The sequence below is a fragment of the Salvelinus fontinalis genome, chromosome 34 (assembly GCF_029448725.1).
Source record: "Salvelinus fontinalis isolate EN_2023a chromosome 34, ASM2944872v1, whole genome shotgun sequence".
In the NCBI taxonomy this organism is placed as follows: Eukaryota; Metazoa; Chordata; class Actinopteri; order Salmoniformes; family Salmonidae; genus Salvelinus; species Salvelinus fontinalis.
Window position 1 is genome coordinate 22662965 of NC_074698.1, and position 12661 is coordinate 22675625.

The 12661-nt window shown below is 44.6% G+C and overlaps 1 protein-coding gene across 1 annotated transcript in view; it reads right to left on the bottom strand.

Moving 5' to 3' along the window:
* LOC129833503 (tumor necrosis factor receptor superfamily member 16-like) overlaps positions 1–12661 on the bottom strand; it is a 49269-nt gene that overhangs the window by 6679 nt on the left and 29929 nt on the right. Inside the window, exons 4-5 of the mRNA XM_055898152.1 lie at positions 6670–6907; positions 4639–4832 (exon numbers count right to left, since the gene is read on the bottom strand). Of these exons, the coding sequence (XP_055754127.1) occupies positions 4639–4832; positions 6670–6907 (432 nt within the window). The remainder of the gene's footprint in view (positions 1–4638; positions 4833–6669; positions 6908–12661) is intronic.

The following is a 12661-nucleotide window of genomic DNA, read 5'->3' on the forward strand; positions in this document are numbered from 1 at the left end:
CCACATCCCAGGGCTGCCTCCTCAACAGAAAGGGTTTTACTCCTTACTACACCAGCTTTCTACTGCACTAACTACTCTCCTACCCCACTAGCTACTCTCCTACTCTACTAGCTACTCTTCTACTATACTAGCTACTCTTCTTCCCCACTAGCTACTCTCCTAACCATCTAGCTACTCTCCTACTCTACTAGCTACTATCCTACTCTACTAGCTACTCTTCTTCCCCACTAGCTACTATCCTAACCATCTAGCTACTCTTCTACTCTACTAGCTACTATCCTACTCTACTAGCTACTCTTCTTCCCCACTAGCTACTATCCTAACCATCTAGCTACTCTCCTACTCTACTAGCTACTATCCTACTCTACTAGCTACTCTTCTTCCCCACTAGCTACTCTCCTAACCATCTAGCTACTATCCTACCCTACTAGCTACTCTCCTACTCTACTAGCTACTCTTCTACTACACTAGCTACTCTCCCACCCCACTAGCTACTCTCCTACTCTACTAGCTACTCTTCTACTACACTAGCTGCTCTTCTTCCCCACTAGCCACTCTCCTACCCCACTAACTACTATCCTACCCATCTAGCTACTCTTCTACCCTACTAGCTACTCTCCAACCCCACTAGCTACTCTCCTACCCCACTAACTACTGTCCTACCCATCTAGCTACTCTTCTACCCTACTAGCTACTCCCCCACCCCACTAGCTACTCTCCTACCCCACTAACTACTATCCTACCCATCTAGCTACTCTTCTACCCTACTAGCTACTCTCCCACCCCACTAGCTACTCTCCTACTCTCCTAGCTACACTCCTACCCCACTAGCTACTCTGCTACTCTACTAGCTACTCTTCTACTACACTAGCTACTCTTCTTCCCCACTAGCTACTCTCCTACCCCACTAACTACTATCCTACCCATCTAGCCACTCCCTCTACCCTACTGGCTACTCTCCCACCCCACTAGCTACTCTCCTACTCTACTAGCTACTCTCCTACCCTACTGGCTACTCTCCTACTCTACTAGCTACTCTCCTACCCCACTAACTACTATCCTACCCATCTAGCTACTATTCTACCCCACTAGCTACTCTCCTAACCCACTAGCTACACTCCTATCCCACTAGCTACTCTCTTACCCCACTATCTAGCTACTCTCCTACCCTACTAGCTACTCTCCCAATGTACTAGCTACTCTCCTAACCATCTAGCTACTCTTCTACCCTACTAGCTACTCTCCTACCCCACTGGCTACTCTCCTAGCACTGGCTACTCTCCTACCCTACTATCTACTCTCCTACCCCTCTAGCTACTCTCCTACCCCTCTAGCTACTCTCCTACCCCTCTAGCTACTCTCCTAACCCACTAGCTACTCTCCTATCCCACTAGCTACTCGCCTACCCCACCAGCTACTCTCCTCCCCCACTCGTTACTCTCCTACCCCACTAGTTACCCTCTTACCCCACAAGCCACTCTCCTACCCCACCAGCTAAACTCATACCCGTCTAGCTACTCTTCTACCCAACTAGCTAGTCTCCTATCCCACTAGCTACTCTCCTATCCCACTAGCTACTTGCCTACCCCACCAGCTACTCTCCTACCCCACCAGCTACTATCCTCCCCCACTAGTTACTCTCCTACCCCACTAGTTACTCTCATACCCCACTAACTAAACTCCTACCCATCTAGCTACTCTCCTACCCCACTAGCTACTATTCTACCCTACTAGCTACTCTCCTACCCTACTAGCTACTCTCCTAATGCACTAGCTACTCTTCTACCCATTTATCTCTTATTTTACACCACTAGCTACTCTCCTACCCCACTAGCTACTCTCCTACCCCTCTAGCTACTCTCCTACCCCACTAGCTACTCTCCTACCCCACTAGCTACTATCCTACCCCACTAGCTGCTCTCCTACCCCATTAGCTACTCTCCTACTACACTAGCTACTCTCTTACTGCACTAGCTACTCTCCCAATGCACTAGCTACTCTCCTACCCTACCAGGTACTCCTCTACCCCACTAACTACTCTCCTACCCTACTAGCTACTCTCCTAATGCACTAGCTACTCTCCTACCAATTTAGCTCCTCTTTTACCCCACTAGCTACTCTCCTACCCCACTAGCTACTCTCCTACCCCTCTAGCTACTCTCCTACCCCACTAGCTACTCTCCTACCCCACTAGCTACTGTCCTACCCCACTAGCTGCTCTCCTACCCCATTAGCTACTCTCCTACTACACTAGCTACTCTCCTACCCCATTAGCTACTCTCCTACTACACTAGCTACTCTCTTACTGCACTATCTACTCTCCCAATGCACTAGCTACTCTCCTACCCTACCAGCTACTCCTCTACCCCACTAACTACTCTCCTACCCTACTAGCCACTCTCCTAAAGCACTAGCTACAAGCCTACCCCTAATAGCTACTTTCCTGCTACACTAGCTACTCTCCTACTACACTAGCGTTGTACTACTAGGTTTAGCCCACTGCCCCTCCAACCTGGAACGAGCAGACTTTGATTGACAGTTTCCATTACTATCGTTCAGGTAGAGAATGGGATCAGATTAAGGACAGAGGCACGATGATGAGAGATGAGTGAGAGGTTTGAGTCCCATTTAAATTTTAAACACCCCTCTGCCCCTTGAGGAAGGAATACTCCAGCGTAAAGGGGAAGGGGCCTCAGAGGGAAAAGACAGATTTCTTTTTAAAAGATCACCAGATTGCACTGGAGAGTAACGAAGACATATTATAGATGTCTGTAAGTCTTTTGGGAGTTCTTACCCCAAGGCAGGGACCCGGGGAGTCCTTTTGAGCTTGTCAATCAAAGCACATGGCATCTTTTATAGATTTTCATATTTCACTTGAAATCTTAATTGACTTGTTTTGACTGGGTATGACACCGTCTACAAAGACTGCTGTGGGCTTTTCAGTCATACTCTATGTGTAAAATATGGTTCATTTGAAAAGGGAAATCCATGTGATTTTATGGATTTATTGGACATATTCTCACCCCCTTGGGTGTTTTATATTTTAACAAGTCCCCATTTACTAGTGGAGTAGCCGCCCAACCCACAGCATGCTGTGTGCAGTACTGTATTTTAATGGCTTCTGCGCCAAAAGACAGCGCTGACGCTAATTAGCAGACATTAAACACTGTTGCTGGATCAGATTTAAACAGGCAGGGGGATCGGGCCTGGCCTCCATCACACAACACCTGCTAATGAGCCAATCACACACAGAAACAAGGGTTAAAGGGGCGGGCATCTACTTAATGACCCAATCACATGCTAATACCCAGGAAAAGATGCCCCCTTTTCTCCATTATACTGAGGCTTTGCATTTCTGAGTGGGGGGAAATGAATAGAATTCCCACAACGCAAAATAAAACAATAGCAGCATTTCCCAGGCTTCCCAGACATCACATGGGCATGGGTATGCATTTAGGTTGTGGGTAAGATCCAAAACAGCAGAGGTCCAGGGTCAGATCAGGTGATGGTGCATAAGTTAACTCACGATTCACGAACATAACTTTATAATTGTCTTCTGAACTACCTCATTACTATTCATAACGTCTTCAGTTATGCATTCATGACTGCATAGAGAGAGACGCTGAGTCACTGGATGTGTAGGGCCCCTTAGGCTCTGGCTCAGCACTTAGGAGGTTGGAAAAACAATCTCTTCACTTTGTAGTTGGTCTCCTCTCTTCCTTTTGACGACAAAGCTCTCTCTATCACTCCTCTGAGGGGATAGAAACTGTGCCACGCCACTGAGACTCCAGAGAGAGAGAGATAAAGAAAAGGGGAGATAGAAAGGGAGGGAGAAAGAGTAGATATGTAGAGAGACACAGAAAGAGAGAGATAAGTTGAAAGAGCTAAAGAGATGGAGAGAGGAGTAAGTAGAGCATGGTTCTCCTCAGTATAAGAGGACTGACTGTGTCTCTGCCATGGATTTTTGAATTAAAGGAAGATAGGTTGCTCCAGGCTCTATAGAGAGACCACTTCACATTCCTGAAGCTCTTGCTTTTGTTTTCACTTTCTTGTTCCGTTTAAAAAGTTGCTCTCCTCCTTCACGACCATTCATCATGTATTTCCCACAAGGCAGTGGTGCTGTCTCCCACCGAATACTGGACCACCCTGTTCTCTCTCTCTCTCTCTCTCTCTCTCTCTCTCTCTCTCTCTCTCTCTCTCTCTCTCTCTCTCTCTCTCTCTCTCTCTCTCTCTCTCTCTCTCACACCCATATATCGAAGGCTGGGTCACATGTGGCATGGGTAAAGGGGTATACATTGGTAAAACACAGATATCAGATGTAAATTGTGTAGACTACTCATCCTTCCCTCCTTCATAACCTCCCATGTTAAGACTTCTTTTGTGACATTTCCAAAGTCGTATCTAAGTATGTACACACAACGGGATAATATCTGAGACTCGCTATGTACAATAATAAAATATGTATCCTAAATTCACTTTGTTACCACTTTCATCTCTCACTTGTATATGCCTAGTCCAGCTAGCATAGAATCTCCTAACAGACCCAACAGGTGAACACACAAACATCCATTACAGCATCTAGCTAAGTGTACAGTGTGTGTTGTAGGGTAACAGTGTAACAGTGTTATGGGAGCTCACCTATCTGTTCCTGTCTCTGTGTCTGTGTCTGGACCTGGGCCTGGGCTGCATGCTGCTGCTCCTGCAGACTCTGGCTGTCCACTGAGATGCCGCTGTCACTGTGCAGCTTCTCCCCCTCCGGCGTCACCGTTTGATTGGCTGCTGTGGCTTGGTGGTTGTTAGCCGGCTGTTTGTTCTGCTTACAGCTGTTCCACCTGGGAAGGTGTGAACGGAGAAGAAGTGAGTCATGCCCGCAACACTGTGTTCCCAGAAGTGGTTTAATTGATGTGATGCGAGTAATGGACGTTTTGTGGTTGGGCTGGTCATCAGGAAACGTGGAAGGGACGAGGAGGGATCAGTCATCAGACATCTCTGAAAGTCTTCCAGTAAACCTAAAGGACCAGCAGGGAAACAAGCCTTCTGGCCTCATCGTGGTTTAATCCTCCGTCATTTTTACTGTAATGTTGTCTCTGGCTGGAGCAGCCTCCTAGTCCTAATGATCTAATCAATCAGTCAATCAAAGCCTTTTAACAGACAGTGTTGGACCTGTTTATACAGTGGAAGGAGACAGATATTAAAGTAGCCCCGTAACTGTTTGTGTTGACGAACTAGCCACTCGGATTTCAACTGGACTCCACTTTACAATCGATACTGGATTTGATGATGAGCTTGTTTACTTGGTACATGGTGTGTTTGAATCGGCGTGTGTGTGTGTATGTGTTGTGTGCAAATGCTTGTGTGTGTGTATGTGTGCGTGCGTCTGTGTGCGTCATTTCTATTGTTTAAATATCTCACTCACCTCTGTCAATCCTTTTACTCTGAGTGTGTGACCTTTGAAATGCATTATGGTGCGTGTGTGCGTGTGCGTGTGCGTGTGTAATCATGTGGTGTAACTGAACATTTCACCATACAGTCGCTCTCTATCTGGCTCCCTGCCTTTCTTTAGCCATGGGCTACATCACTCAAACACCATTCTATCTGTGTGATAGCTGCCTCTATCTGTGTGATAGCTGCCTCTATCTGTGTGATAGCTGCTTCTATCTGTGTGATAGCTGCTTCTATCTGTGTGATAGCTGATTCTATCTGTGTGATAGCTGATTCTATCTGTGTGATAGCTGCCTCTATCTGTGTGATAGCTGCCTCTATCTGTGTGATAGCTGCTTCTATCTGTGTGATAGCTGCTTCTATCTGTGTGATAGCTGCTTCTATCTGTGTGATATATTCTTATATCTGTGGTAAAGCTGCTTCTATCTGTGTGATATATTCTTATATCTGTGTGATAGCTGCTTCTATCTGTGTGATATATTCCTATATATGTGTGATAGCTGCTTCTATCAGTGTGATATATTCCTATATCTGTGTGATAGCTGCTTCTATCTGCGTGATAGCTGCTTCTATCTGTGTGATATGTTCCTATATCTGTGTGATAGCTGCTTCTATCTGTGTGATAGCTGCTTCTATCTGTGTGATAGCTGCTTCTATCTGTGTGATAGCTGCTTCTATCTGTGTGATAGCTGCCTCTATCTGTGTGATAGCTGCTTCTATCTGTGTGATAGCTGCTTCTATCTGTGTGATAGCTGCTTCTATCTGTGTGATAGCTGCTTCTATCTGTGTGATATATTCTTATATCTGTGGGATAGCTGCTTCTATCTGTGTGATATATTCTTATATCTGTGTGATAGCTGCTTCTATCTGTGTGATATATTCCTATATATGTGTGATAGCTGCTTCTATCTGTGTGATAGCTGCTTCTATCAGTGTGATATATTCCTATATCTGTGTGATAGCTGCTTCTATCTGCGTGATAGCTGCTTCTATCTGTGTGATAGCTGCTTCTATCTGTGTGATATGTTCCTATATCTGTGTGATAGCCGCTTCTATCTGCGTGATAGCTGCTTCTATCTGCGTGATAGCTGCTTCTATCTGTGTGATAGCTGCTTCTATCTGTGTGATATGTTCCTATATCTGTGTGATAGCTGCTTCTATCTGTGTGATAGCTGCTCATATCCTATCTCACTGCTTTGTCTATGCTCCCACTCCATGGCCCCTCACCTTTTGAAGACGATGTAGGCCACCAGCCCCACCACCACAGCAGCCAGGATGGAGCAGTAGATGGGGATGAGGTTCTCGTTGAAGCCTGGTCTGATGAAGTGAGGGCTGGGCTGGGCCGTGGTGCTCTCTCCCCCCGGGGAGGGGCTGCTGGAGCTGTCTGGTGGGAAGATGTCTGTGAAAGAGGGGGAAGACCGGTCCGGGGGAAAGGTGGGAGACGTGTAGGACGGGAAGAGAGGATCTAAGGAGAGTGAAGGAAGAGAGGTAAAAGGAGAGAATGCTATTATATAAGACAGGAAAAGGTCATTTTCATATGAGGTCATTATTTTACGGTAAGAATGTTTTATTAAAGTAAATCACACACTTAACCAGTAGTAATAATAGCCAGTTTAGGAATACATTATCATTGGCTAAGCAACCTACATCAATTCTCCTTGGAACCAGCACATTGTACTGTAGTTAGCACACCAGTATACCAAAAAGGGAATTTACAATGGGGACCAGGGAAATAAAAACAAACAAAAAAGATACGTTTCCCCATAATGAAAAAATACAATTTCATAAACTATAACTGTATACATCCTTCTTCAAGTAGTTCTGAGCCTGGGTTTAGTCATGACGATGTCCCTAAGCAGATGTTTGAGTGACAGTGCACACATGTGAATGCTTGTTCTTATAGGCAGATGGGCTCCGGTAAGATGCTATCTGGAGAAAAAGGGGGAATGCTTCTAGAGGAGGAGGAGGAGATGGGAGGCAAACTGTCACTTACCCACATAATAACCCAAGCCCAGCAGCACATCATGACTCTCTCACCAGGGCCGCATCCCAAAGGGCACCCTATTTCCTACATAGTGCATTACTTTTGACCAGAACTCATGGGGCTCTATGAGTAGTGCACTATTATATAGGGAATAGGTTGCCATTTGGGACGCATTCCAAGTTCTTCTCTATATGGGAGCATGACTGTGATCTCTGTACATAACATGACACACACACACACACACACACACACACACACACACACACACACACACACACACACACACACACACACACACACACACACACACACACACACACACACACACACACACACACACACACACACACACACACACACACACACAAACTGACTGTCTCTCTCTCTCCCTCTCTGCTACTGGAGGGGTCTGGTTTTCATCAGGCTTAACTCACTAAAGAGGAGACATTTTTATAAATTGTCCCATTTCCTCTCTCTCTTTCTGTTTCTCTGTAAATTGCATTAATGATCAACTGCTATTTTCCAGTGTGCCAGCAACACCATTCACCATGGCTGCCCAGAGGCCTTCTTGCTTCTGCTTCCCTGGCAACGTACATACAGCACAGGACAACTCAGTCATGTTCTTTGTAGTGGTTACCCTGTTATCTGCTGTGTCACGCACTCCTACTGTGTGTGTTGTGTAATAAAACTGTTATGCTTCAAGCATTAGATGTAGCTACAGTATGTCTGCCAGTATCCACACCCCGAGGGGAGTATGGTGGATGGTGGAGATGGGTCTTGTCTCTCTCTGTGGTGGTGTGGATATGAAGGAGTAATCCCCAACAGAACAGAACCCCATGCAGGCTTCCTCAGCCCTCAATAATATGATTTTCCTGTGTTTTATAAACACCGGGTCAGATCTAAAAGTCGGAAACATTCCACAGGGATATTGGTCTGTTGACATCAGGCAGGATGGGTCCATGGACTCATGCTGCTTACGCCAAATCCTGACTCTGCCATCAGCATAACGCAACAAGAACCGGGATTTGTCGGACCAAGTGACGTTTTTCTACTTCTCAATTGTCCAGTGTTGGCGATCGCGTGCCCACTGGAGCCGCTTCTTCTTGTGTTTAGCTGATAGAAGTGGAACCCAGTTTGGTCGTTTTCTGTAATAGTCCATCCGTGACAAGGACTGACGAGTTGTGCGTTCCGAGATGCCATTCTGCACACCCCTGTTGTACTGCGCCGTTATTTGTCTGTTTGTGGCACGCCTGTTAGCGTGCCCGATTCTTGTAATTCTCCTTCGTCGTTGCTTATCCACAAGCTGTTGTCGCTCACAGGACTACCGTTGACTGGATTTTGTGTTTGTTGCACCATTCTCTTCGTAAAAAGCCCAGGAGGCCAGCTGTTTCTGAGATACTGGATCCGACGCACCTGGCACCGACGATCAAACCAGACTCAAAGTCACTTAGGTCACTCGTTATGCCCATTCTAACATTCAGTCGAACAGTAACTGAATGTCTCGATGCCTGGCTGCCTGCTTTAGATAGCAAGCCATGGCCAAGTGACTCACTGTCTGTAGGAGCCATCCATTTTTTGTGAAACGTGGTGGTGTACCTAATAAACTGGCTGGCGAGTGTATCTTTCCACACTATGAGTGAGGTTGGTATAATACTGTGAAAATTATGATAATGCCATTTTAGTGAAAGAGCTGTTTGAAAATACTGCCTGAAATTTCTGCCTGTTTTGGTGGCATGGAGTTTTGACATCACCAGGCTGTAAATTAGTTAATAAACCAATAAGAAAGAGTTCCAGCTTGTTTTCAGTTTCCCCCACCCCACTTGAGAAATTGCTCTTTGCTAAGAAGCTATTTTTCTTTCTTTTTGACCATTTTAATTTACATTTGTTAAATTCTGCAGCTTGTTAAGACTCAGATAACTCCTGGCTGTTTCCTTGGCGATGACAGGACATTCCTTTGTCCGTAGGGAGGGATAGGTTTACTGAAACTGTAGAGAATACCGTTCCACACTGGACACTCCCTGCTCACAGCCACGTCACACCAAGACACAAAAATAAAACTCAACCTATTTAAAGGCATGGTGTCGATTTCAGGGAATTCTTTTAGGCCAAGGTCAGGTCACAAGTGTGTGGACAGTAGGAATGGTAGTCACGATTCCAGTCTGTCAGTCCCAGTGCAGGTGTAACAGAACATGCTTGAACTTTCAGGAAGTGCGCTTCTCCTTCCATCTCTATTCACCAATCAGTTACAGTCAGTTTAGCATTATGGTGATAAAACAAGAGGATCCCAAAGATGAGATTTTCACAATCACTTCAAATTCCCCTCTTTCCACTTTTTCCACTGTGTGAGTCATACAGTGCATGCAGCGACTATGTCAGCCATATAATTCTACAATGACCACACACACACACACACACACACACACACACACACACACACACACACACACACACACACACACACACACACACACACACACACACACACACACACACACACACACACACACACACACACACATACACCATTTATTCACACCTTTGGAGACTGTGTGTGTGAGTTCTGATAGCAGTGTCCATTTCCTCCGGTAGCGTACGGATGGCAATCTGGGGTGATCACAGTAAGTCAGAGTGACTCAACACTCACTGTCACCAACACAAACTTTTTATTTTCCTCCTTCCAGCTGTGTCTCTTTTTTCTCTCTTTCTTTCTATATTCCTCTGAACCCCTTGCCCTCTTTCTTTCTGCTTTTCTCTCATATCTCATGCTTACCTGCATGTATGCATCAGCCCTGTGCTGATCTAGAAGGTAAGGCAGTTAACTGGGAAATAAACCTGCGGCTCCAGTGCCTGTCTCGGTCTCGGTCGGCTAAGCGTGTTACCCAAAGGCGGCCGTGGTTTAACTGTTTTATTTCAGCTTCAATGGATTTTAAAACGTCTCTGAAACAAATAAAACTTCCCTGAGCTTTTATGAGCCCAGGCTCGTGAATAACTGTTTATTAGGGGGACTGGAGGAGGATAGAGAAATGCTATTTTATTTGGCATTTTAGTTTTTTTATTGTAAAGTTAACCCTATATAATGCCTTCAGAAAGTATTCATACCCCTTGACTTACTCCACATTTTGTTGTTACAGCCTGAATTCAAAATGGATTCAATAGATGTTTTCTTCACCCATCTACACACAATATGACAAAGTGAACACGTTTAAAAAAAGAAATTTGCAAATGTATTAGAAAATGAAATACAGAAATATCTAATTTACATAAGTATTCACACCCCTGAGTCAATACTTTGTAGAACCACCCTTCGCAGCAATAAACATTTGCAGGTCTTGCCATAGATCTTCAAGTAGATTTAAGTCAAAACTATAACTAGGCCACTCAGGAACATTTACTGTCTTCTTGGTAAGCAACTTTAGTGTAAATGTGGCCTTGTGTTTTAGTTTATTGTCCTGCTGAAAGGCAAATTAATCTCCAAATGTCTGGTGGAAAGCAGACTGAAGTTTCCTCTAGGATTTTGCCTGTGCTTAGTCCATTACATTTATTTTTTATCCTGAAAAACTCCACAGTCCTTAATGATTACAAACATACCCATAACATGATACAGCCACCACTATACTTGAAAATATGGAGAGTGGTACAGGTGATGTATTGATTTGCCACAAACATAACACTTTATATTAAGGAAACAAAAGTTTTCTTTTCCACATTTTTTGTAGTATTACTTTAGTGCCTTGTTGCAACAGGATGCATGTTTTGGAATATTTGCATTATGTACAGGCTTCCTTCTTTTCACTCAATTAGGTTAGTATTGTGAAGTAACTACAATGTTGTTGATCAATCCTTAGTTTCCTCCTATAACTGCCATTAAACTCTATAACTGTTTTAAAGTCACCATTGGCCTCTTGTTGAAATCCCTTGTAACTGAGTTAGGAAGGATGTCTGTATCTTCGTAGTGATTGGGTGTATAATTATACCATCCAAAGTGTAGTTAATAACTTCCCCATGCTGAAAGGGATATTCAATGGGATATTTAATCCATCTTCCAATAGGTGCCCTTCTTTTTGCGAGGCATTCGAAAACCTCCCGGGTCTTTGTGGTTGAATCTGTATTTGAAATTGACTGTTCAACTGAGAGACATTACAGATAATTGTATGTGTGGGGTACAGAGATGAGGCAGTCATTCAAAAATCATGTCAAACCCTATTATTGCGAACAGAGTGAATCCATGCAACTTATTATGTTACTTGTTAAGCACATTTTTACTCCTGAATGTATTTAGGCTTGCCATAACAAAGGGGTTGACTACGTATTGACTCAAATACATTTCAGCATTTCATTTTTAATTAATTTGTCCAACAACAAAAAAAGTATAGAAACATAATTCCACTTTGACATTATAGGGTATTGTGTGTAGGCCAGTGACAAAACATCTCAATTGAATACATTTTAAATTCAGGCTGTAACACAACAAAACATGGAAAAAGTCAAGGCACTGTGTCCCCTCCTTGCTTCCTTGCAGTCAAGTTGGGGTGGAGGACAGTTATCAAACACACCACACGCACAATGACCTCTTTATCTATCAGAGAACACTCTCCCACTGTCTCGTTACGGCCCATCTCTATCTGTCTAGGCCTCTTGTAAACACCACACACACACACAGTCAAACACTTCTCTCTCCCCGGATGAAATTATTCAAGTTGGCGTTCTGCTTTCCATAGAGAGTGAGAGTTAATAGGGAGAGTGGGGGTAGATAGAGTCAGAAAGGGACAGTATTAGGAGAGTGTATGGGAGTGTATGGGAGTGTGGAGGAGAGTGGGGGAGAGAGGAGGAGATGGGGGAGTAGAGAAACAGAAGCGCTGCTGTAAAGTGCTCTGATTAGCAGGAGTAATTACACTGCAGCAGTGAAGCACTGAATGACCCACTCCTCCCCTCATCCCTTTTCCCCCTCTTTTCCCTCGGCCTAACCCCTCAAGGCTGCTCGGGGAGAAAGGGAGGAGGGAGAGAGGGGAGGTGAAGAGAGGCTGAGAAAGAGAGAGTGGGGAAGAGATAAGGAGGGAGAGATAAAGAATTTCTCCCTCTTCATCTAAGAAGGGTCTGTAGGTGATAAACTGAGTCATGAAAAGCTAAACTTTAGTGTTTAAGGAAGTGTGCAATAACCCTGTCACACACAGTCTGCACACTCACCGATACACACAACCAACCGCATGGTGGAGGAGAGAGACAGCTGAGCTGAGA